The sequence below is a fragment of the Hyla sarda genome, chromosome 1 (assembly GCF_029499605.1).
Source record: "Hyla sarda isolate aHylSar1 chromosome 1, aHylSar1.hap1, whole genome shotgun sequence".
In the NCBI taxonomy this organism is placed as follows: Eukaryota; Metazoa; Chordata; class Amphibia; order Anura; family Hylidae; genus Hyla; species Hyla sarda.
This window is the reverse complement of record NC_079189.1, coordinates 608401940-608429413: the sequence shown is the minus strand read 5'-3', so window position 1 is coordinate 608429413 and position 27474 is coordinate 608401940. Positions and strand designations below refer to the sequence as shown.

At 43.9% G+C, this 27474-nt stretch overlaps 1 protein-coding gene across 1 annotated transcript in view; it reads right to left on the bottom strand.

Moving 5' to 3' along the window:
* LOC130299968 (oocyte zinc finger protein XlCOF7.1-like) overlaps window positions 1–27138 on the bottom strand; it is a 78768-nt gene extending 51630 nt beyond the window's left edge. The window contains exons 1-3 of the mRNA XM_056551512.1: window positions 27078–27138; window positions 22568–22949; window positions 17377–18822 (exon numbers count right to left, since the gene is read on the bottom strand). Of these exons, the coding sequence (XP_056407487.1) occupies window positions 17377–18822; window positions 22568–22940 (1819 nt within the window). The 5' untranslated portion in view covers window positions 22941–22949; window positions 27078–27138. The remainder of the gene's footprint in view (window positions 1–17376; window positions 18823–22567; window positions 22950–27077) is intronic.
* Between the last annotated feature and the right edge of the window lie 336 nt (window positions 27139–27474).

The following is a 27474-nucleotide window of genomic DNA, read 5'->3' as shown; positions in this document are numbered from 1 at the left end:
GGTCACTTTTTATATCATTTAAAAATGAATAAGTCCTATCAATGCAAAAATGGTACCGCTAAAAACTTCAGATCACGGTGCAAAAAATGAGCCCTCATACCGCCCCATACACGGAAAAATAAAAAAGTTATAGGGGTCAGAAGATGACAATTTTAAACGTATACATTTTCCTGCATGTAGTTATGATTTTTTCCAGAAGTGCGACAAAATCACCTATATAAGTAGGGGATCATTTTAATCGTATGGACCTAGAGAATAAAGAGAAGGTGTCATTTTTACCGAAATATGCACTGCGTAGAAACGGAAGCCCCCAAAAGTTACAAAACTGCGTTTTTTTTTTCAATTTTGTCGCACAATGATTTTCTTCTCCGTTTCACCGTAGATTTTTGGCCAAAATGACTGACGTCATTACAAAGTAGAATTGGTGGCGCAAAAAATAAGCCATCATATGGATTTTTTAAAGGCAAGGAGCAAAAAACGAAAATGCAAAAACGGAAAAAACCCTGGTCCTTAAGGGTTTAATTAGCAAAAAGGTAAAATAACATAAAAGGCTACAAAGTAAATAAAATAAAGTATAAAGCAAAACCTCCCTTCAATGTCCTATACTTGGAAAAGAGTATAAGCATTAATTAACATATAAACGTGGTATCTAAATCTAATGCTATATCTTATACAATTTGGCCTAGTATTTATATCACATCAAACTACATTCACACCCACAACTCCACCGTTTGCTCCGGTATCGTTCGGCCTTTTTTGTTACAGTCTCTCCAATTAACTCCCAGTAACCAGATATGGGTCAGTTGCTGAAAATCGTTGCAGAAGCTTCATCAGATTCCCACCTCAGATAAGTCAGTGGGAGTCACACCTTGGTAGGCTGACGGGATGTTTACCTCAATACAAATGCCAGTCCTTGGGATTCACACCTTGGTGGGCCAACAGGATGTTCACGCCATTACAGAATGCGTAGTCCATTGTGTGCGACACCGCAGGGGCTGCTTTCGTCTCCTCCGGACAGGAGGCTCACTTTTATCCTTATCATTCAGCATTCAGTTGTTTTATGGCTTGTACAACAGTATGAAACCATAACGTCCATCGATATTGCTGCTCACAATAGGATCAAACATGATGTTCATGCTCATTGATACTGCTGTGTACAATAGAGTCAAACAAGATGTCCAGACGCCAGGCCTATTGACATTTACAACCGGGTGAAGGCAGGTTCACTCCTAATAAGTGTATCAAATTGTATCAGTCGAATGTTGACTTCCAACATTTGCCCCTTTGGGTCTGAATTACACACCAACGATGAAAACTCCATGATCCATAGTTCTCTTCAACCTTGTGGTCCATCATTATCCGAACAGAGTAAGGGTGAACCCAGTCTCCCCATTCATCAATTTCCATTCATTCCAATTGAAGGACATCTGCAGCGTTACAAACACTTATGCCCTATCCTCCCCCCTATTGCGGGGGGTCCGAACGCTGGGGCCCCCGGCGATCTCCTGTACGGGGCCGCGGCTCTCCCGTGTAGGGGGCGTGCCAGCCGCAGCATGACGTTGCGGCCCGGCACGCCTCCTCCATACATCTCTATGGGAGAGGCGGGGAGGCAGCATTCGTGCCTCCCCCATAGAACTGTATGGTGACAGGGAGGAGACGGGGCGTCATGAGCGCTTGTGGCGGCGCCCCGTTAGGGAGATCGGGGGGGGGTCCCAGTGGTCGACCCCCCGCGATCAAACACTTAGCCCCTATCCTGTGGATAGGGGATAAATGTAATGCCGCTGCAGTTGTCCTTTAATTCTCATACAAAATGCACTTCTATTAGGACATTGAAGGGGTAAAAATATGAATTACCATTCCAAATACATATTCACCAACAAAGTCAAAATACATATGTCAACTACACTACTAAGCACACCATAAAATTTAATTCAAGTATTCATGCATGAGGTAATTAACCCCTTAACGACCAAGGATGTAAATTTACGTCCTGATGCTGCGGTACATAGCACACCAGGATGTATGCGCGGATCATGCGTGGCTGGTCCCGGCTGCCGATTGCAGCCAGGGACCCGCCGGCAATGGCCGACATCCGCGATCGCGCGGATTTCTGCCATTAACACCCCTCAGATGCCGTGATCAATACAGATCATGGCATCTGCGGCAGTGCGGTCAGAAATATGGATGATCGGATTGCCCGCAGCGCTGCCGTGGCGATCCGATCATCCAGAATAGCCCACTGAGGTTCCCTCACCTGCCTCCGCCACCTTCCAAGGGTCTTCTGCTCTGGTCTGAAAAATGAAAATTAAAAAAAGTTTTAGAAAAATCCCCTTATCCAATAAAAATGTAAAATGGCCTTTTTTTTTTCCATTTTACCCCCATAAAGTGTAAAAATTAATACACATATTTGGTATCGCCGTGTGCATAAATGTCCGAACTATTAAAACATAATGTTATTGATCCCGTACGGTGAACGATGTGAATGTAAAAAAATAAATAAATAAAAAATGCTAAATTGTATAAAAATATATACATAAATGTGGTATCAATAAAAGGTACAGATGCCCTCATGCCGCTGCTTATACGGAAAAGTGAAAAAGTTATAGGTTGTCAAAATGGGATTTTATACATACTAATTTGGTTAAAAAGTTTGCGTGTTTTTTTTAAGCGCAACAATAATAGAAAAGTATATAATCATGGATATCATTTTAATCGTATTGACCCACAGAATAAAGAACACATGTCATTTTTACCGTAAATTGTACCGGCGTGAAAACAAAACCTTCCAAAATTAGCAAAATTGTGGTTTTCTTTTTAATTTCCCCACACAAATAGTATTCTTTTGGTTGCGTCATACATTTTATGGTAAAATGAGTGATGTCATTACAAAGGACAACTGGTCAAGCAAAAAACAATACTAGTCTGTGGAAGAAAATATAACAGTTACAATTTTTAGAAGACGAGGAGGAAAAAACGAAAATGCAAAAATAAAATTGACCTGGTCCTTAACCCCTTAAGGACTGAGCCCTTTTTCATCTTAAGGACTCGGCCATTTTTTGCAATTCTGACCACTGTCACTTTAAACATTAATAACTCTGGAATGCTTTTAGTTATCATTCTGATTCCGAGATTGTTTTTTCGTGACATATGCTACTTTAACTTAGTGGTAAAATTTTTTGGTAACTTGCATCCTTTCTTGGTGAAAAATCCCCAAATTTGATGAAAAATGTGAAAATTTAGCATTTTTCTAACTTTGAAGCTCTCTGCTTGTAAGGAAAATGGATATTCCAAATATTTTTTTTTTAATTCACATATACAATATGTCTACTTTATGAGTGTTTACTTTTGGAAGACACCAGAGGGCTTCAAAGTTCCGCAGCAATTTTCCAATTTTTCACAAAATTTTGAAACTCGCTTTTTTTCAGGGACCAGTTCAAGTTTGAAGTGGATTTGAAGGGTCTTCATATTAGAAATACCCCATAAATGACCCCATTATAAAAACTAAAGTATTCAAAATGACATTCAGTAAGTGTTTTAACCCTTTAGGTGTTTCACAGGAATAGCAGCAAAGTGAAGGAGAAAATTCACAATCTTTTTTACCATTTTTTACACTCGCATGTTCTTGTAGACCCAATTTTTGAATTTTTGCAAGGGGTAAAAAGGAGAAAATTTTTACTTGTATTTGAAACCCAATTTCTCTCGAGTAAGCACGTACCTCATATGTCTATGTTAATTGTTCGGCGGGCGCAGTAGAGGGCTCAGAAAGGAAGGAGCGTCAAATGGTTTTTGGGGGGCATGTCACATTTAGGAAGCCCCTATGGTGCCAGAACAGCAAAAAACCCCACATGGCATACCATTTTGGAAACTAGACCCCTCGGGGAACGTAACAAGGGGTAATGTGAACCTTAATACCCCACAGGTGATTCACGACTTTTGCATATGTAAAAAAATAAAATAAAATTTTTACCTAAAATGCTTGGTTTCCCAAAAGTTTTAAATTTTTAAAAAGGGTAATAGCAGAAAATACCCCCCAAAATTTGAAGCCCAATTTCTCCCGATTCAGAAAACACCCCATATGGGGGTGAAAAGTGCTCTGCTGGCGCACTACAGGTCTCAGAAGAGAAGGAGTCACATTTGGCTTTTTTGAAGGAAATTTTGCTCTGGGGGCATGCTGCATTTAGGAAGCCCCTATGGTGCCAGGACAGCAAAAAAAAACACATGGCATACCATTTTGGAAACTAGACCCCTCGGGGAACGAAACAAGGGGTAAAGTGAACCTTAATACCCTACAGGTGTTTCACGACTTTTGCATATGTAAAAAAAAATAAAAAAAATTTACCTAAAATGCTTGGTTTCCCAAAAAATTTACATTTATACAAAGGGTTAAAGCAGAAAATACCCCCCAAAATTTGAAGCCCAATTCCTCCCGATTCAGAAAACATCCCATATGGGGGTGAAAAGTGCTCTGCTGGCGCACTACAGGTCTCAGAAGAGAAGGAGTCACATTTGGCTTTTTGAAAGCAAATTTTGCTCTGGGGGCATGCCGCATTTAGGAAGCCCCTATGGTGCCAGGACAGCAAAAAAAAAAAAAAACACATGGCATACCATTTTGGAAACTAGAGCCCTCGGGGAATGTAACAAGGGGTTAAGTGAACCTTAATACCCCACAGGCGTTTCACGACTATTGCATATGTAAAAAAAATATATATATTTTTTACCTAAAATGCTTCTTTTCCCAAAAATTTTACATTTTTAAAAAGGGTAAAAGCAGAAAATACCCCCCAAAATTTGTAACACAATTTCTCCCGAGTACGGCGATACCCCATATGTGACCCTTATCTGTTGCCTTGAAATACGACAGGGCTCCAAAGTGAGAGCACCATGCGCATTTGAGGCCTATATTAGGGATTGCATAGGGGTGGACATAGGGGAATTCTACGCCAGTGATTCCCAAACAGGGTGCCTCCAGCTGTTGTAAAACTCCCAGCATGCCTGGACAGTCAACGGCTGTCCGACAATACTGGGAGTAGTTGTTTTGCAACAGCTGGAGGCTTCGTTTTGGAAACCGTGGCGTACCAGACGTTTTTCATTTTTATTTTATTGTGTGTTAGTGTAGTGTAGTGTTTTTAGGGTACAGTCGCACGGGCGGGGGTTCAGCGATCTGCGGCCATCGCCGACATGGGGGGGCATAATGACCCCCCTGGGCGATATGCCGGGATGCCTGCTGAATGATTTCAGCAGGCATCCGGCTCCGTCCCCAACCGGCTAGCGGTGGGGACCGGAATTCCCACGGGCGTATGGATACGCCCTCGGTCCTTAAGGACTCGGAATGCAGGGCGTATCCATACGCCCTGCGTCCTTAAGAGGTTAACGTCAAAATGGGCTTGGTCCTTAAGGGGTTAAAGGGGTACTCCGCTGCTCAGTGTTTGGAACTAACTGGCGCCGGCTCCAGCATTTGGAACAGTTTGTTCCAAACGCTGAGCAGCGGTGTACTCCTTTAAATGTTCATTTTCTTATTATATTTTGTTGTTTCGTTCAGGGATTAGGCAGTTTGTTCGGTTTATGTCCTTTTCTGCCACAGTTGTCACATCTTATAGGATTTTCCTCCATTTTTAATGGTACATCTAATTCAAAGGATGCAATTTTATATTTATTTCGTGATTCTATCTCCATGGATAGGACTTGGAGCTTTTTATATAGATATCGTGTCATACAGCACATGTAAATTTGCAAAAGGGATAAAACCACAGCAACAATGAGCAATACCACATTCGGATGGATTAAAAAATTTAGAATTCCATTGGCTGCACTTGAATGCCCACCGATAACCCTTAGCATTATTTCCCAACAGATGAGTGATGTGTTTTAGCTCATTCTGGTCATGGTGTATTAGGATTGTAACATTTGCTCCTTCTTGTTGTAGCTTTTTAAGCAAATACTCATCTTTATCAAATCTGACCAGCCAATCCTGAAGCTCTTTCCCCATTCCCAAATTTAAAGGGGTAAAAACATTTTATCGCCTATCCAAAGGATAGGGGATAAGATATCTGATCGTGGGGGGCCCGCTGCTGAGACCCCCGCAATCTCCCTGCAGCGCCCGGATTCTATGTGGGTGCTGCATCTCCAGTTTTGGAAACCTCTGGGTTTCCGGGACTGGGGACGTGCCGTCACGCCACGTCCCCTCCATTCATGTCTATAGGAGAGGGCGTGAAAATACCAATTGAAGTGACCTTATATATAACATCTAAAGGGGAACTTGTGTATGGAATTAGGGAAGAGGCATAGCACGTTTCCAAGTTGTGAGTATTACATCCAATTCAAGCACTCGCCCACTACCTAGAATTTGTGAACGTGAGGAGCTCCGGTAATTCAGCTGTCACCTAAGATAGTAACTCAAATGGCCATTGCCCATTATATAAGGATTGAATTGCCAATTTTATATTAGTTGTGTACAGACCAGAGCCCAGGATATATTTCTCCAATTAGCCTGCACATTTTCAACGAACATCTTAAAACGCTGAATAATGTCTGTTGCTACTCCAATATTAGTATCTTGTATAGCAAAGGAAAGAAGTATATCCGCACTCACCACCGGAATCGGGACCGAGACTGCAGAGACGTTGTTTGCACTCAGAGCGGTGGTGGTGGTGGTGAATGCGGATATACTTTTTTCCTTTGCTACGCATTGTATTACGAATTGGACATAATGTCACACCAAACTCCAAAAATGGTCTGGAAAAAATTATTGCCACCCTTAACTTAATATTTGGTTGCACACCCTTTGGAAAAAATAACTGAAATCAGTCGCTTCCTATAACCATCAATAAGCTCTTACACCTCTCAGCCGGAATGTTGGACCACTCTTCCTTTACAAACTACTCCAGGTCTCACTTATTGGAAGGGCACCTTTTCCCAACAGCAATTTTAAGATCTCTCCACAGGTGTTCAATGGGATTTAGATCTGGACTCATTGCTGCGCTTTGTTGCCATCCATTTCAGGGTGCTTTTTGATGTATGTTTGGGGTCATTGTCCTGCTGGAAGACCCAACATCTCGGACACAAACCCAGCTTTCTGACACTGGGCTGTACAGTGCGACCCAAAATCCATTGGTAATCCTCAGATTTCATGATGCCTTGCACCCATTCAAGGCACCCACAAGAGGCAGCAAAACAACCCCAAAACATCAGACAAATACTGTTAAGCGTAGTGTACCGCATCCTACTACCCTCATAAGTGCATACCACATAAGTACATCTAAGTGTTATACCATTTTGTTCCTGATAAAATCTTAAGGGCCTAGTTACTGTGAAAGGACAGCCAGTAAACACCTGCTGCTCTTCTAGACAAATACTGTTTTAAGCGTAGTGAAGCGTATTATAATCCACTAACATATGCACTAAGTATGTAAGGCAGTGAAGTGCCAGGACATGCAGAGAGGAGTTGCAGAGGCCTAAATTCATCAGGCATAGGCAGAGGTCGCAGCAGACTAGGGGCGAGTGGCAACAGGAGTCACAGCGAGAGGCCTGATCTCCCGGTATGAGCTAGCGGTCGTGTCTAGACCAGCAACCCATCTGCCGTCATCGATTGGTTAACATGGTCATCCACTTCATCACAAGTGACATCTGATACCCCCAGTCAACAGTCGGTGGGTTCCTCAGACATAACCCTCAGTTGGCATGGCCCGGGAGCAGTCCCTGTCCTCTCATTGCCTCTGTCCTATGCTGTTCCCTCCCCTACAGAAGTATCTTATACTGTTGGTTCAGCTCCACTATTCAGTGAGGGCGATCTAATAGAGGACAGTCAGCAGCTACCACCCAGCCAAGAAGCGGAGGAGGCATCCGCCGCTTCCTCCGCTAGGCGGCCAAGTAGTGATGAGCAGGGCCAGATTAAGACTGCCTGGAAGACGGAGCACTTCATTATGATGGAGCATCATTGGTTTCTCCCTTTGCCAGCCGCTCCTCATCCTCTGTATAAAGACAACAATCATTATAACCCTACAAGAGACTGCGCTTCCTAAATATAATACTGCCAAACCCTGTGTACCCTGTATATTATACTGCCAAACCCTGTGTACCCTGTATATTATACTGCCAAACCCTATGTACCCTTTATATTATACTGCCAAACCCTGTGTACCCTGTATATTATACTGCCAAACCCTATGTACCCTTTATATTATACTGCCAAACCCTGTGTACCCTGTATATTATACTGCCAAACCCTGTGTACCCTGTATATTATACTGCCAAACCCTATGTACCCTTTATATTATACTGCCAAACCCTGTGTACCCTGTATATTATACTGCCAAACATCATGCCCTCTAAAAATAATACTACCACACACTGTGTCTTCCATAGTGTGCACAGAGCAGCAGCATCCTATTGAAAACAAGCAAAATTCTGCTGGCAGAAGTTCGTAGTGTGTACGAGCCCTAATTCCCCCAGACCCCTCTGCCCCCCCAGACCCCTAAGTCCTCCTCCAGACTCCTGCTCCCAGAGACCCCTAAGGCTAGGTTTCCCCCTTTTTTTTACCTGCAAAAACACAGAAAAACTGCTACTGCTTTTTCCTGTGTTATGGTAATTTTTTGGCATTTTTTCTTGTGCCCCCCATGCCCTCCTGGTCCTTCTCCACTACACTTTTCTCCACCAACCCCACCCCCAGTTCCCCCACATTAGGTTGTAGTTCCCCCACAGTAGGTTGCAGTTCCCCCACAGTAGGTTGCAGTTCCCCCGCATTAGGTTGTAGTTCCCCCACAGTAGGTTGCAGTTCCCCCGCATTAGGTTGTAGTTCCCCCACATTAGGTTGTAGTTCCCCTGCATTAGGTTGTAGTCCCCCCACATTACGTTGGCAGTGTCCCCCACAGACATACAGAGGGGGAATTACAGTATTCATCTGCGTATAACACACACTGGCATATAACACGTACCCTCACTTTCACAGGAAAATTTGAGGGGAAAAAATTAATGTAAAATAAATGACTATAGCTCTGAACTATATGCCTCATCACCCCCCTTCCCCCCAGCTCCTCATCACCCCCCCCAACTTTGATTCCCCTTGATCCTCAGTTCCCCCCCTACTTCCTCTCCCTTTTATCAGCCTCTGTGCCATATTTACTCCCCCCCCGCCTCCTTTCCCACGTTTTCCCCTGCTCATCATTCTCCCCCCCTGCTCATCATCCCCCCTACTCATCATTCCCTGCCCCTGATCATCATTCTCCCCCCCTGCTCATCATTACCCCCCCTGCTCATCATTACCCCCCCCTGCTCCTGATTCTCCCCCCCTGCTCATTATTACACCCCCCCTGCTCATCATCCCCCTACTCATCATTCCCTGCCCCTGCTCATCATTCTCCCCCCCTGCTCATCATTACCCCCCTGCTCATCATTACCCCCCTGCTCATCATCCCCCCTACTCATCATTCCCTGCCCCTGCTCATCATTCTCCCCCCCTGCTCATCATTACACCCTCCTGCTCATCATTACCCCCCTGCCCATCATTACCCCCCCTGCTCATCATTACCCCCCCTGCTCATCATCCCCCCTACTCATCATTCCCTGCCCCTGCTCATCATTACCCCCCCTGCTCATGATTCTCCCACCCTGCTCATTATTACCCCCCCCCCCTGCTCATCATTAGCCCCCCGCTCATCATTACCCCCCCCTACTCATCATTCCCTGCCCCTGCTCATCATTCTCCCCCCTGCTCATCATTACCCCCCCTGCTCATCATTACCCCCCCTGCTCATCATCCCCCCTGCTCATCATTACCCCCCTGCTCATCATTCCCCCCCTGCTCATTATTCTCCCCCCCTGCTCCCCCCAGCTCATCATTCTCCCCCCTGCTCATCATTTCCCCCTGCTCATCATTACCACCCTGCTCATCATTAACCCCCCTGCTCATCATTCCCACCCCCTGCTCATCATCCCCCCTGCTCATCATTCTCCCCCCTGCTCATCATTCTCCCCCGCTCATCATTCTCCCCCGCTCATCATTCTCCCCCTGCTCATCATTCCCCCCCCCCTGCTCATCATTCCCCCCTGCTCATCATTCCATCCCCCGCTCATCATTAATCCCCCCTGCTCATCATTATCCCCCCCTGCTCATCATTACCCCCCCTGCTCATCATTACCCCCCCTGCTCATCATTACCCCCCTGCTCATCATTACCCCCTCTGCTCATGATTCTCCCCCCCTGCTCATCATTACCCCCTGCTCATCATTACCCCCCTGCTCATCATCCCCCCTGCTCATCATTACCCCCCCTGCTCATCATTACTCCCCTGCTCATCATTCCCCCTGCTTATCATTCTCCCCCCCCTGCTCCCCCCAGCTCATCATTCTCCTCCCTGCTCATCATTCCCCCCTGCTCATTATTACCCCCCCTGCTCATCATTACCCCCCTGCTCATCATTCTCCCCCCTGCTCATTCTCCCCCTGCTCATCATTCTGCCCCCTGCTCATCATTCTCCCCCTGCTCATCATTAACCCCCCTGCTCATCATTACCCCCCAACCCTCCCTCCGCTCATCATTCCCCCTTGCCAATCATTCCCCCCATCATTGCTCCCCCCCCCCCTTTCTCCTTTTTCTATTTTTCATATTTCCTTACCTGGCTGCATCATGTGTCGGCAGAAGGTGAACCGTGGACAGGGTCCCTATGTTGGCACTATGGCCCTGCATCAACATATGCTGCGCCACCAAAAAGCGGCCTGGGAGAACCGTGGCTCCGATGTGATGGCCCAACCTGCTTTATTACCCAGTGGCATGCCGCTCCATGTTTCAGCCAGCCAAGGCTCCACCACCTCATCCAAAGGGAGATGTGTGTCATACCCTCCTTCTGTCGCTCCAGATGCTCCTGCTCCTCCTACTTTGAGTCAGTGATTCTGCCAGCAATCCATCGGCATGTCCAAGAGACAACAGTATGCGCCTACTCATCCAATGGCGCAGAAGCTGAATGTGCTCCTGTCCAAGTTGCTGGTGCTGCAGTCTCTCCCTTTTTAAATAGTGGACTCTGCACCTTTCAGAGAACTGATGGCTTGTGCCAAGCCAAGGTGGAGAGTCCCAAGCCGTCATTTCTTTACGAAGAAGGTAGTACCAGCCCTGCACAATTGTGTGGAAGAGAAAGTGGGCCAGTCCTTGAGCCTGTCAGTGTGTACCAAAGTGCACGGCAGCGCCAACATCTGGAGCTGTAACTATGGTCAGGGACTATACATGTCCTTTATGGCCCACTGGGTGAATGTGGTTCCTGCACAGCCGTAACAGCAACATGGACAGGTCACGCCACTCCCTCCTCCACGCTCTTAGGCCGTTGGTCCTGTGACAGTGTGCAACTCCGCCTCCTAATCCTTTACCGTGTCCACAGCCTCCAGTGCAGAGACAAGTCTAAGTGCCCCTTCAGCATACCATGTGTTCAAGGCACGGCAGTGTCACACTGTTCTTCACATGGTTTGCCTTGGCGAACGGAGTAACACACGGGAGGAACTGCTAAAAGTCATTCATAAAGAAATCGGAGCATGGCTTACTCCACAAAAGCTTGAAATGGGAACCATGGTGACCGACAACAAGAACATCTTGTCTGCACTGCGACAAGGAAGGCTGAGCCCTTCATGGCACACATGTTCAATCTGGTTGTCAAGTGGTTCCTGAAGTGTTCCCCCCATTTGCAAGACATCCTAACAATGGGAAGGAAACTTTGCATGCACTTCAGCCACTCGTACACCGCAAAGCACACCCTCCTTGAGCTGCAGCGTCAGAACGCTATCCCCCAACATAGTCTGCTTTGCGACGTTGGCACACGTTGGAATTCCACCCTCCATATGTTGGACCAACTATACGAACAGAAAAAAGCCATCACCGATCTCTTGATGATCCATTTGCTCAGGCCCTTTGGTGAAGCCACATTATTAGTCAGTCGCCAGGATTACGGGATGAACGACATCATTCCACTGCTTCATTTCCTACAACACGTGTTGGAAATGATGGCTGGTCAGGACACTGGAGACGTGGCACCTACATCTCACAGTCACATGAGCCCTGTGGGAGCTGAACTGGAGGAGGGGGAGGGGCACAGTGGAGCACAGTTTAGGTTTCATGATATGGGCGGTTTTTCTAGTCATTCGACAGGAGAGGAGGAGCAGGAGGAGGGTTTTGAGGAAGGTGAGACAGAGGACCCAGACACACTGTGGCAGTACACAGTGGAGATGGAGGCAGGGAGTCCCTCCGAGTCACTTGTACAAATGGCACGATGCATGCTCAGTTGCTTGTGTAGTGACTGCCGAATTGTCACCATTCGGCAGTGGGATGACTTTTGTCTCTCCCCCCGATTGGACTCTGGCTTCCGGCACAAACTGGGGGCCTTTTTTACACCCATTGAGAGAGTAGACTGACCTACTACAGAGACATCCTACGTAGTCAGTTGGCCAATGCCTATCGGCGCCATCGTCCATCCTCTCACAGGTCTGACTTGGGGGGCCCTCTGCGCTCACCTTCCACTGCCATGGCTGCTGGGGAGGGATGGGGTGGCAGGAGCAGTACCAGCTCCATCAGCAGCAGCCTGAGTCTACAGTCGCTGATGAGTACCTTTCTTCACCCGCATAGTGAAGCAACTCATCAGCAGCAGGTAGACCTGGAGCAGGACCTGAACCAGCAGGTGGTGGCATACCTTGACATGCCCATGCCAACACACCTTGAAGATCCGCTGGACTTCTGGGCAGCCACAATTGATTTGTGGCCGCAACTAGCAGAGTTTGCCCTGGAAAAGCTGTCCTGCCCAGCCAGTAGTGTGCCATCATAGCAGGTGTTTAGTGTGGCGGGGGCCATAGTCACCCCAAGGAGAACTCATCTGTCCGCGAAAAATGTGGAGACTGACCTTTGTCAAGATGGATCAGCCAGGATTTCCAGCCACCAATGCCTGATGCATCAGAGTAGATTGACCATGGTGCCACACCAACACTTCACAAATATGGATAGTGCCAAACAGATTTAAGGTGCTGTACCCAGTTTCAAACATTCCTCCACATCAGACCTTTTTTAACCCACCTTCGTCACCGAGTACTGGTATTGCCACCCACCGCACCACTCTGTCACCAGGTCACTTTCAGGACTCCTGATGCTGCTGCTGCCACCTCCAGGCTGTCTCATTCTGCCACCATATGTTGTCCTAATGCTGCCGCCACCTCCAGGCTGTGTCATTCAGCCACCATATGTTCTCCTCATGCTGCCGCAAACTCCAGGCTGTGTCATTCAGCCACCATATGGTCTCATGCTGCTGCAAACTCCAGGCTGTGTCGTTCAGCTACTATATGGTCTCCTCATACTGCTTGTACATTACTTACACATTTTTAAGGTAGCACTAGTTACAATAAATCCTCAATTTTAATTTGAAAATTCATCTTTTAATCTTAGGGATTGTGAAGCCCTATTGTCTCCTCAGGCTCTCTGATCCTCCCACCACATGACGTATCTACCTGACGTCGGCGAGACTGTCAATCATCCTTCAACTCAACTGCAGCCTGCAATTACCGGATGTTACGTATAAAAGCATGCCATTCATTTATGTTTGTATACGATTGAAAAAGGCTGCAATACCCGAAATGCGTCTTGTTACATGTATAATACATGCTGTATTACAAATAAATCCTTTTATTTGCATCAAATCTGCTGGTGCCGGGATTTCTTTTTTTCCATAAAATTTATATGATCCACGAGCACAGCGCACCATAACCAGGTGCCGTCCTTCTCTACACAGACTCTATTGTCTCCTCATGCTGTCGCCACCTTAAGGCTGTCATTCAGCCACTATACGGTCTCCTCATGCTGCCACCACCTCCATGCTGTGTCATTCAGCCACTATATTGTCTCCTCATGCTTCCGCCACTTCCAGGCTGTGTCATTAAGCCACTATATGGTCTCCTCATGCTGCTTGTACATGACTTAAACATTTTTAAGGTAGCATTTGCTACCAAAAATCTTCAATATAAATTTGAAAATTCATCTTTTAATCTTAGGGATTGTGAAGCCCTATTGTCTCCTGATGCTGCCACCAACTCAAGGCTGTGTCGTTAAGCCACTATATGGTCTCCTCATGCTGCCAACACCTTCACGCTGTGTCATTCAGCCACTATATGATCTCCTCATGCTGTAAACACCTCCACACTGTGTCATTCAGCCACTATATGGTCTCCTCTTGCTGCCGCCAATTGTAGACTGTGTTATTCTGCCAGATTATGGTCTTCTCATGATGCTGCCACCTCTAGGCTCTGTCATTATGCCGCCATGTGATTCCTTGTTGGATTTGTTCTTTTGTAATAACATTTTTATTATCACATTTTAAATAAAAAATTAAAAAATCGATAGAGCGGTAACAACGAACCTTAACTGATTAAATTAAACATTTGCACTCAGGGGGGTGCTGAGAGGCAGGGTCTGGAACAGGTGGTATCTCGTCTGGCGGAGGAAAGCCAGCTCAATGCTCACCAGAATGGATACTCATAAAATTTCAATAAATTCAAATAAAATAAAAATTTCCTTAAAATTCTCTTTATTCTCTTAAATTTTGATGCCATATGGTCTCCCTGCTGCCACATCCAGATGCTCTGTGGCAATGATTCTAATAGCGATGCCTGTAATCTGCATGTCATACTGAATAACAGCATTATTTCACTAACACAGCACACTCCATATGCGTGTTAGGACAAGACAAAGTGCTGTACACTATTGAGGCTATATGGTCTCCTCATGCTTCACACTGTGTAATTCAGCCACTATATGTTCTCCCCATTCTGCCACCACCTCTACACTGTGTCATTCAGCCATTATATGATCTCCTCATACTGATTCCAGGCTCTGTCATTGTGCTGCTCTGCGGCAGTGATTCTAATAGTGATGCCTGTAATCTGCATGTCATACTGAATAACAGTATTATTTCACTAATATAGCATACTCCCTATGCATGTTAGGGTAAGGCAAAGTGTTCTACACCCCTATTGAGGCTCTCTGTAGACCAGAAATAGACGTTTTTAATACCCACACTCACTTGTATTGAGTCAAACAAACTTTTTTTTTTTTTTTTTTATAAATCCTATCCTACCCTTCACCAAAGTTTTTAGAACGGCATCTTATTGTTATTCAAAGGGCCGGCATGTGTCCTCCATGTATCTCTATGGAATAGCCAGAGATACAGGAGCGCTATACTCGGGTATCTCCAGCTCTCTCATAGAGATATTTGGATGACGCTTGTCGACCCCGCTCCGTGCAGGAGGAGAGTGAAACGATGTGTAGGAGATTGCGGGGGATTTCTTTATTGTTTAATATTGTCAGCATAGAGCTGGGCAGTACCAAAAATGTGTATCACGGTATTTTTGTTACTTATGGCGGTTCCATGGTATATAACAGTATTTCTCTCCCCCCTCCCCCCCAACTCATGTGACCCGTGAGCGCTGTTCTGCTTCTCCCCCCCCCCCCCCCCAGGGCTCTGTACGCTGAGGACAAGCGGGGCTCTGTACACTGAGGACAAGCGGGGCTCTGTACACTGAGGACAAGCGGGGCTCTGTACACTGAGGACAAGTGGGGCTCTGTACACTGAGGACAAGCGGGGCTCTGTACACTGAGGACAAGCGGGGCTCTGTACACTGAGGACAAGCGGGGCTCTGTATACTGAGGACAAGCGGGGCTCTGTACACTGAGGACAAGCGGGGCTCTGTACACTGAGGACAAGCGGGGCTCTGAACACTGAGGACAAGCAGGGCTGAGTACACTGAGGGCAAGCAGGGCTATGTACACCGCGTACAAGCAGGGCTCTGTGCACTGAGGACAAGGAGGGCTCTGTACACTGAAGACAAGCAGGGCTCTGTACACTGAAGACAAGCGGGGCATTGTACACTGAGGACAAGCAGGGCTCTGTACACTGAGGACAAGCAGGGCTCTGTACACTGAGGACAAGGAGGTCTCTGTACACCGAGGTCAAGCATGGCTTTGTACACTGAAGACAAGCAGGGCTCTGTACACTGAGGACAAGGAGGGCTTTGTACACTGAAGACAAGCAGGGCTCTGTACACACTGAGGAAAAGCCTCGTCCAACCAATCCCCATATGTACACTGTAAGCTATTAAGCTAAGTTTCAGAGTTTTTCTTGGGCAAAACCAGCCATTGTCCTCTTTGCAGTTTTTGATCATATTTGGGTAGTTTTTCAAAAATACAACATGTTGAGACTATGGCGTTTTGTTTTACTTAGCTCTTGACGTTTCTCTTCCATAGAAGTCTATGGGTTAGAAAAAACACTATTAAAAATGCAATGTGGGTATTGTATTAGTGTTGTTTTTCTGGCATTTTTACTAGAGAGTTTAAAAAAAAAGGATGGACACAGGAATAGGAAAAACTTTTCAGGAGAAAAAAACGCAAAAATGCAGGAAAATACAGTAGCAGTTTTCCTGACCCCCCCCCCCCCCCCCCAAATTAATGCAGGAAAAAATCCATTGGAAAACTTGCCTTAGGCTATGTTCATACAGCAGAATTTCCGCAGAGAGATTCCGCAGCAGCGGAGTCCCATTTAATTCAATAAGATACTGCTGCACTGTTCACATAGCAGAATTTCCGCACCAGAAACATCCGGCACAGAAATTTTAATTCTGGAGTCCACAGAGAGGACAGACATGTCTATTTTTTCGGCAGACTCCACATGAAATTCCCGAGCGGTCGCAGTGCCGGTATATTATGCATGCGCTCCACATTCAGGGGCAAAGTCCTCACAGCGCTTGTGCGGACATTGCCGTGTGAACATAGCCTTATCCTCATATATTCCTTACTTCTTATGTATCCTTGTACAGTTATTGTTATAACCATAAACATTAACCCTTCCTTACCCTGTTCCCCCATCAGACCTGTGTAATATGGAGGCAGGGGGCCTATGGTACGCCATGACAGCCGGGGCCAACAATTGTCTATAAATGTTCCCCAACACCTATAGGACTTTTTATAATGTGTAAAGTTCTTCCATCAGAATAATGTCCTAGAAGCCAGAAGATAGAAGTGATTTTGTGTCTCTAATCTGGTCATGTCCTGGAATTCTTCATCACTGGAATAAGTCCCTTCTCTGTGAGGTGTTTGGGTCTCCAGTAGCAGCTCCCCATGGATTATGCCTGTTGGGTCTTCTCCATGAGGAGCAGTGAATATCACAACCATATATCACACTCTTTTCCTACCATGTAAACTATAGTGATGACATCGCTGGATCGGTGACTACGTTCTAAAAGAAAACTTTTATTAACAATTGGGAACAAGTTTGGAGATGCAGAATATGATATATGTATAAATGTCAGATATCCTATGTACATGGATGATATATAGATGTCTTATCTGTATCATTTAATTCTCTCCTGTGTGAATTCTTGTATGTCTGATAAGATGTGATTTCTCAGTAAAACTTTTCCCACATTCTGAACATGAAAATGGCTTCTCTCCTGTGTGAGTCATTTCATGTTTAACAAGATCTGATTTCTGAGTAAAAGGTTTTCCACATTCTGAACAAGAAAAGGGCTTCTCTCCTGTGTGAATTTTTAGATGTCTGATAAGTATTGATTTCTGAGTAAAATGTTTACAACATTCAGAACATGAAAATGGCTTCTCTCCTGTGTGAGTTCTTTGATGTTTGACAAGAATTGATTTAGATGTAAAACATTTCCCACACTCTGAACATGAAAATGGTTTCTCCCCTGTGTGAGTTCGTTGATGTGTGGCAAGATGTGCTTTAGATATACAATATTTTCCACATTCTAAACATGAAAATGGCATTTCTCTTGTGTGTGTTTCTTTATGTTTAACAAGATGTGATTCATGGGTAAAACATCTTCCACATTCTGAACATGAAAATGGCTTCTCTCCTGTGTGAGTTCTTTGATGTTGAACAAGAATTGATTTCCGAGTAAAACATTTTCCACATTCTGAACATGAAAATGGCTTCCTTACTTTGTGAATTTTTTGATGTTCAACAAGAACTGATTTTAGAGTAAAACATTTTCCACATTTTTCACATTTTTCTCCTGTGTGACTTTTTTGATGTTGAACGAGCTGTGATTTATTGTTATAACATTTTCCACATTCTGGACATAAAAATGGCCTCTCTCCCCTGTGATTTCTTTGATGTATAACAAGAGATAACTTATGAGTAAAATATTTTCCACATTCTGTACATGAAAATGGCTTCTCTCCTGTGTGAATTCTTTGATGTTTAACAAGAGACGATTTCTGAGCAAAACTTTTTCCACATTCTAAACATAAATATGGCTTTTCTCCTGTGTGAATTCGTTGATGAATCACAAGAGATGATTTATCAGGAAAACATTTCCCACATTCCGGACATGAATGTGGCTTCTCTCCTGTGTGAGTTTTTTGATGATATGAAAGAGCTGATTTGTCGATAAAACATTTCCCACATTCTGGACATGAAAATGGCCTCTCTCCTGTGTGAGTTCTTTGGTGATAAGCAAGAGATGATTTTTCGGTAAAACATTTCCCACATTCTGGACATGAAAATGGCTTTTCTCCTGTGTGAGTTCTTTGATGTTTAACAAGAGAGTATTTTCGCGTAAAACACTTCCCACATTCTGGACATGAAAATGGTTTCTCCTCATTTTGCTTAACAGACTGAGATGAATCTTTAGGTCGGACTTGTATAACAGGATGAGATGAGAGATCTTGGCTGTGAAGGGCTGAGGGTGTATCTGGGATAATGGAATGTTCTTCATATGTATCTTGTGTGATATCATCATCTGCTTTATAATCTGAAGATATAAGATTCTCCTCTGATCTCCTGGTACAGTCATCTGCTGAGAATAACACAGATATTTTTGAGTAATTACCTTAACCACCTAGGAATTTTCAATTTTTATAATTTCCTTTTTCATCATCTCTTTTTATAAGACATAACTCTTCTCTTCCCATCTACAGGGCCATATAAGGATTTGTTTTTTGTGGGACCACTTGTACTTTTTAATTACACCTATCGTTTTACCATGAAATATACTGCATAATGGAAAAAAAATGTATGTCATTCACTGTGTGGCAAAATTAAGATGTTCTCTTTATTCACCATGTTGGAATGATTACAACAATACCCAATTTGTATCATTTTCATGTTTTATTACAACAACAAAAAAAAGTGCTTTAACCCCAAAAGGGAAAACATTTTCTTTTAAATCAACTGGTACCAGAAAGTTAAACAGATTTGTAAACTACTTATATTAAAAAATCCCAATCCTTCCAGTACTGCTTGCTATGGGGATTTGCTCCTGCCCTGGACAGTTCCTGACATGGACAGAGGTGTCAGCAGAGAGTACTGTGGTCAGACAGGAAGTTCAAAAAGAACTTCCTGTGGTGAACTTTTCTTGGTGAAAAATTCGAAAATTTCATGAAAATTTTGAAAATTTACAATTTTTCTAAATTTGAAACTTTCTGCTTGTAAGGGAAATAGACATTCCAAACAAATTATAAATTAATTCACAAATACAATATGTCTACTTTATGTTAGCATCATAAAGTTGACATGTTTTTACTTTTTGAAGACATTAGAGGGCTTCAAAGTATAGCTGCAATTTTCAAAATTTTTGCAAAAAATTCAAAATCTTAATTTTTCAGGAACCAGTTAAGTGGATTTGAGGGGCCTTTCTGTAAGAAATACCCCATAAATGACCCCATTATAAACCTGCACCCCTCAAAGTATTCAAAATGGCATTCAGAAAGTTTGAAATCCCCCCAAAATTTGTAACCCAATGTCTCCCGAGTAAGGAAATACCTCATATGTGGATGTAAAAGTGCTCAGAGGGCTCAGAAGGGAAGAAGCGGCAATGGGATTTTGGAGAGTGTATTTTGCTGAAATGGTTTTTGGGGGCATGTCACATTTAGGAAGCCTCTATGGTGCCAGAACAGCAAAAAAAAAATAAACAAACAAACACATGGCACACTATTTTGGAAATTAAACCCCTCAAGGAACCTAACAAGGGGTATAGTGAGCCTTAAGATCCCACAGGTGTTTGACGACTTTTCGTTAAAGTTGGATGTGTAAATTATTATTTTTTTGCCCCCCAAATTGTAACCCCATTTCTTCTCTGCGGGCGCACTACAATGTCACATTTGGCTTTTGGAAAGCAAATTTTGCTGAAATGGGTTTTGGGGGGCATGTCGCATTTAGGGAGCCTCTATGGTGCCAGAAGAGCAAAAACAAAAAAGAAAAAAACATGGCATACTATTTTGGAAACTACACACCTCAAGGAACATAACAAGGGGTACAGTGAACCTTAACACCCCACAGGTGTTTGACGACTTTTCAATAAATTCGCATGTGTAGATGGAAAAAAAAAATTCACTAAAATGCTGTTTTTTACCGTAAATTTTAAATTTTTACAAGGGGTAATAGGAGAAAATGCCCCCCAAAATTTGTAACACCATCTCTTCTTAGTATGGAAATACCCCATGTGTGGATGTCTCTGCTGGCGAACTACAATGCTCAGAAGAGAAGGAGCGCCATTGGGCTTTTGGAGAGAGAATTTGTTTGGAATGGATGTCGGGGGCGATGTGCATTTACAAAGCCCCCTGTGGTGCAAGAATAGTGGACCCCCCACATGTGACCACATTTTGGAAACTACCGGGCGGGCACCTGTGGGGCGTAAAATCTGTCAGACACCTGTGGGGCGTAAATGCTCACTGTACCCATTATTACATTACATGAGAAGTGTAATTTCCAAAATGGGGTCACATGTGGGGGGGTCCATTGTTCTGGCGCTATGGGGGCTTTGTAAACACACGTGGCCTTGGATTCCGGACAAATTTTCTCTCCAAAAGCCCAATAGCACTTTACATCCACATATGGGGTATGTTCTTACTCAGAAGAAATGGGGTTACACAATTTGATGGGCTTTTTCCTATTTTCCCTTGTGAAAATGAAAAATTTTGGGTAACACCAGCATTTTTTTCCCATCCAAATTTAACAAAAAATTGTCAAACACCTGTGGGGTGTTAAGGCTCACTATACCCCTTGTTACATTCCGTGAGGGGTGTAGTTTCCAAAATGGGGTCACATGTGGGTATTTGCGTTTATGTCAGAACCGCTGTAAAATCAGCCACCCCTGTGCTAATTGATAATTTAGTGCGCTCTCACTCCTGAGCCTTGTTGTGCGCCCACAGAACATTTTACGCCCACATGTGGGGTATTTTTTTACTTTTAACTCTTGTGAAAATGAAAAGTATGGGGCAACACCAGCATGTTAGTGTAAAAAAATTATTCTTTTTTTACAATAACATGCTGGTGTAGACCCCAACTTTACCTTTTCATAAATTTGTTGGGCAATTTTTCCCGAGTGCGGAGATACCCCAGATGTGGCCCTAAACTGTTTCCTTGAAATACAACAGGGCTCCGAAGTGAGAGAGCGCCATGCGCATTTAAAGGGGTATTCCAGGCAAAAACTTTTTTTATATATCAACTGGCTCCGGAAAGTTAAACAGATTTGTAAATGACTTCTATTAAAAAAAATCCCAGCACCCCTCCTGCCATTGATCAGTTTGTCCTAACGACCAATTGCAGGGGATTGGAGCGAGGTGGCAGCCTCGCTTCTATCCCTCAGGATGATCGGGGCTGTCTCTGACAGCTCCGATCATCCCTATTTTCCGGGCTATCGGGTCACCAGAGACCCGATCAGCCCGGAACCCCGCAAGTCCTTGTCATTAGTCAGTCACAAACTGACTGACTAATGCCAACGATCAGCAGCAGGGGACCATTCTGATTGGTCCCCAACTGCATAGTGTCAACGGTCAGCTATTCAGAACAGCTGCAATGATGTTTCTATCCCCATGCCAACAGACATGGTGATAGAATATGTATTGGACGTTTATGAACGTCCATTTGCGGTAAGTCACAGGAAAAATGGAAGTTCATAAACGTCCATTTGCGAGAAGGGGTTAAATAGAAGTAATTTACACATTTTTATAACTATCTGGCACCAGGATATATAGTAGTTATACACCTCACCTCTAGCTCTATCTGTATACTGCCTTCTCCTCCAGCTCTATCTCTATGGGATAATGGTATATAATAGTTATACAAGTCCTTCCAGCTCTATCTGTATACTGCTACTATCTCTATGGGATCAGGATATATAGTAGTGGTTTGATCTATAATTACAACTGAGATGTTTTATGAAGTCTTTAATCTGTGCTCACACGCTGTAATTGTCCTGCATTTATACATTAAAATTTTCTGCCTTTTGGCCATAATTTTACAAAATCTGGAGGGGAGGTGTATAACTACAATTTACCCTCATCCCACAGAGGTAGCAGCAGTATATAGATAGAGCCGGAGGGGTGGGGGGTGTATATCTAATATATATCCTGGTCCCATAGAGATAGGAGTAGAATACAAGAAGAGCTGCGGGAGGTGTATAAATAATATATATCCTGATCCATAGAGATAGCTGCAGTATACAGATAGAGCTGTAGGGGAGGTGTATAACTACTATATATCCTGATCCTATAGAGAAAGCAGGAGCAGCATATTCTCTAAATTTTGTGGTTACTACTCACCTGGGTGGTTACCTGTAGGAATGTCCTCCTTATACTTCTCATCACTGCTCACATCTGTCTCTTCTTCTTCCTTTATGTCTGTAGCATTAATATCGATCAGATCTTTCCCTGTAGGAATGTCCTCCTTATACTGCTCATCACCGCTCACATCTGTCTCTTCTTCTTCTTCTTTTACGTCTGTAGCATTAATATAGATCATATCTTTCCCTGTAGGAATATCCTTATACTGCTCATCACTGCTCACATCTGTCTCTTCTTTGTCTTCCTTTATGTTTGTAGCATAAATATAGATCAGATCTTTCCCTGAAGGAATGTCTTCCTTATACGTTTCATCACCCCTCACATCTGTCTCCGGAGCATTGATATTGTTCATGTCTTCTTCCTGATTCATAAGATAAAAAATATTGTAAACATCATCAGACAGTAGGAGAAGTCACATGGAATGTTTTACATGAACAGCAAAGATAATTTATTATCATTACTACCAAAAATGACAGGAGGAGTTATGTGAGCCCCATTTAAAATAGCAACATAGTTCATAAGGTTGAAAAAAGACCAGAGTCCATCAAGTTCAACCTATATCCCTAATGAGTCCCTACTGAGTTGATCCAGAGGAAGGCAAAAAACCCTCATACTAGAGGTAAAAATTCCTTCCCGACTCCAATATGGCATCAGAATAAATCCCTGGATCAACCTTCTGTCCCTATAAATCTAGTATACATAACCGGCAATGTTATTATTCTCCAAAAATGCATCCAGACCCCTTTTAATCTCTTTTACCGAGTTCCCCATGACCACCTCCTCCGGGAGAGAATTCCACAGTCTCACTGCTCTTACAGTAAAGAACCCCCGTCTGTGCTGGTGTAGAAACCTTCTTTCCTCTAGACGTAGAGGATGCCCCCTTGTTATAGATACAGTCCTGGGTATAAATAGATCATGGGAGAGATCTCTGTACGGCCCCCTAATATATTTATACATAGTTATTAGGTCACCCCTAAGCCTTCTTTTTTACAGCGGGTGAAATAAGAATTGAGGTGTAAACTACCAAATAAGGCACTTTTGATGTCTCCATGACGAAAAGATAGTAGAGGAGACCAAATAAGAAATGTTTGGGGTGTTATAGGCAATTAGTAAGACACCCCCAATAAAGGAGTGGTTCTGCAGGTGGTTACTAGAGACAGCTTCTCAGTTCCTATGCTTCCTGACTGATGTTTTGGTCACTTTTGAATGCTGGCAGTGCTTTCACTCTAGTGGTAGCATGAAACAGAGTCTACAACCCACACAAGTGGCTCAGGTAGTGCTGCTCCTCCAGGATGGCACATCAATGCGAGCTGTGGCAAGAAGGTTTGCTGTGTCTATCAGCGTAGTGTCCAGAGCATGGAGGCGCTACCAGGAGACAGGCCAGTACATCAGGAGACGTGGAGGAGGCCGTAGGAGAACAACAACCCAGCAGCAGGACCGCTACCTCTGCCTTTGTGCCACAAATGTGCATGTGTCCACTCAAATGGTCAGAAACAGACTCCATGAGGGTGATATGAGGGCCCGATGTCCACAGGTGGGGGTTGTGCTTACAGCCCAACACCGTGCAGGACGTTTGGCATTTGCCAGAGAACACCAAGATTGGCGAATTCGACACTGGTGCCCTGTGCTCTTCACAGATGAAAGCAGGTTCACACTGAGCACATGTGACAGAGTCTGGAGATGCCGTGGAGAAAGTTCTGCTGCCTGCAACATCCTCCAGCATGACCGGTTTGGCGGTGGGTCAGTAATGGTGTGGGGTGGTATTTCTCCATTAGGTACTGAGATGAGATCCTTAGACCCCTTGTGAGACCATATGCTGGTGCGGTTGGCCCTGGGTTCCTCCTAATGCAAGACAATGCTAGACCTCATGTGGTTGGAGTATGTCAGCAGTTCCTGCAAGAGGAAGGCATTGATGCTATGGACTGGGCTGTCCTTTCCCCAGACCTGAATCCGATTGAGCACATCTGGGACATCATGTCTCGCTCCATCCACCACAGACTGTCCAGGAGTTGGCCTCATCAGGAACATGCCCAGGCGTTGTAGGGAGGTCATACGGGCACGTGGAGGCCACACACGCTTGTGACTTGTTTTAAGGACATTACATAAAGTTGGATCAGCCTGTAGTGGGGTTTTCCACTTTGATTTTGAGTGTGACTCCATATCCAGACCTCCATGGGCTGATAAATTTGATTTCCATTGATCATTTTTGTGGGATTTTGTTGTCAGCACATTCAACTATGTAAAGACAAAGTATTTCATACGATTAGTTCATTCGTACGGATCTAGGAAGGTATCACACATGGCCGATGTGGCAATGTGTGATACCTTTTTAGCACACTGGAGTGAAGTTTCTCTTTTCTTCTCAGAGGTCAATGTTAGTTCCCCTGCGGTATTTTCAGATGAGTCTGCATCTATGGGGTTCGTGGCCATCACAATAACCAGTGGTTTGCCGGGCTTTGGCCTGAAGGGGTGGAAAACAGTGCCGCAGATGCATTATCTCATTTTAATTTTCCCATTTACTTTCAGATAATGCCAGAGGCAGAAAGTATAGGAATTCCGGCCCTAAGTCCCAGTGAATCAGGACGTACATTTACGTCCACTGTCCTTAAGGGGTTAAGGCAATCCTTTAACATTTAGGTTGATTGTCTCACGTCTTTCCTGTAGCCATGAACTTATATATTGTCTCCCATAAGTGAGTCCACCTCTCATAATATATATATATATAGTATCTCCCATACGCGATTCCACCCCTCCCATTATATATATAGTATCTCCCATGACCTCTGCTCCAATGTAAAGTAGTGAGTGCACAGTCTGTATAACAGGGATTAATGTTGTGTTTCTTCAAAGAAAATTCAACACAGCCATTAAAGGGGTTAGCCAGGAAAAAAACTTTTTTTCATATATCAACTGGTTCCAGAAAGTTAAACAGATTTGTAAATTACTTCTATTAAAAAATCTTAATCCTTTCAGTACTTAAGAGCTTCTGAAGTTAAGGTTGTTCTTTTCTGTCTAAGTCCTCTCTGATGACACCTGTCTCGGGAAACGCCGAAGCAAATCCCCATAGCAAACCTCTTCTAAACTGGGCGTTTCCCGAGACAGGTGTCATCAGAGAGCACTTAGACAGAAAAGAACAACCTTAACTTCAGAAGCTCATAAGTACTGAAAGGATTAAGATTTTTTTAATAGAAGTAATTTACAAATCTGTTTAACTTCCTGGAGCCAGTTGATATATATAAAAAAGTTTTTTTCCTGGAATACCCCTTTAATTTCTAATCCTTGGCAACACCCTTGAGTGCACCCCTAAGTGTAAATGTGAAAATTGGGCCCAAAGTATCCATAATATTTTGTGTAGACACCATTATTTTCCAGCACTGCCTTAAGCCTCTTGGGCCTGGAGTTCACTAGATCTTCACAGGTTGTTCCTGGAGTCCTGGTGTTGCACCATTTGGGAAAAGTGTGTGATTGTGATTATGGAGGTCAAGATTGTGATGTAATGATCAAATGGTGAAAACTCCTCCATTTCATGACCATTTCCCATATTTCATGTTCATTGACTAAACATATAATATAGGGGATGGGATATGAAATGGAGAGAAATGAGCTTTATTCCCCTCTGCATTTCATTTGCTTGGTATAGTCTGCACACTTGTGTTGCTCCCTCCCATGCGCTGCACCATAAAGTGAATTTCCTTTTTTTTTTTTTTTTGGGGGGGGGGGGGGGGGGGGGGGATTGGGGGACTGTTCGTTTTTTCCTCCTCACTTTCTAATATTTCTAATAGCCATAATGCTAGGTCCATATGATTACAATGCTGCCCAGCTTATAGGTTTATAAGGTTAGTTTGTATTCTACTACTAGGGGGTAGCAGTTTGTCAAAACTGTGTAAATGAGAAGTATTGCAGTTGCCCATAACAACCAATCAGATCACTGCTTTAAAGGAGTACTCTACTGATCTAGCATTTGGAACATTTTGTTCTGAACGCTTGGAATGGGCGGCAGGGTCGTGACGTCACTGCCGTGCCCCTCGTAGTGTCACAACATGCTTCTCAATGCAAATCAATGGGAGGGGGTGTAACAGCCGCCACTTTAGACTTTAATTGAGGGGGTGTGGCGTGATGTCAATAAGGGGCATGGCCATGTCGTCACTAATCCGACACCCACACCCAGCATTCTAACCGAACGCTGGGTGCTGATTGGGACCCCATGATTTTCCCATAGGTGTCCCGATCAGTTCCACTTAGCTACCAGCACTTGATATTTAGCATTTTGGACAATGCTATCAATTTTAATTTCAGCATTTTAAGGGTTAATGCCAGACATCAGCCTGATCAGTGATGACCACCATTAGCCACAGGTCCTAGAAGATTAGAGCAGCCGGGACCAATCGCGTATGAAGCGCCAGCGTGCAGCCCTAATATATATACACACACATGTATATATATATCTACACACACATATAAATCTATACATACACATAAATACTCATACCTTCACCCAAAAGCAATACAGGAGCTCTGTGCTTATAGGAAGTGTACTAACAGGACCTGCGATGATGTCACAGTCAGGTGATCAGTCACATGATCAGGGGCTGCTGCTCTCAGCTCATCTGCTCAGTGTAGAGATAAATGATGTCAGAGGACGGTGACTGTAGGTGTCTATGTGGATAAGAAGATGTATGGACACCGACAATAACAGGACAAAATACACTAAATGTCTGTATTATAGTATATACATGTATTATAGTATTATAGTATATACATGCATTATAGTATTATAGTATATACATGTATTATAGTATTATAGTATATACATGTATTATAGTATTATAGTGTATACATGTATTATAGTATTATAGTATATACATGTATTATAGTATTATAGTATA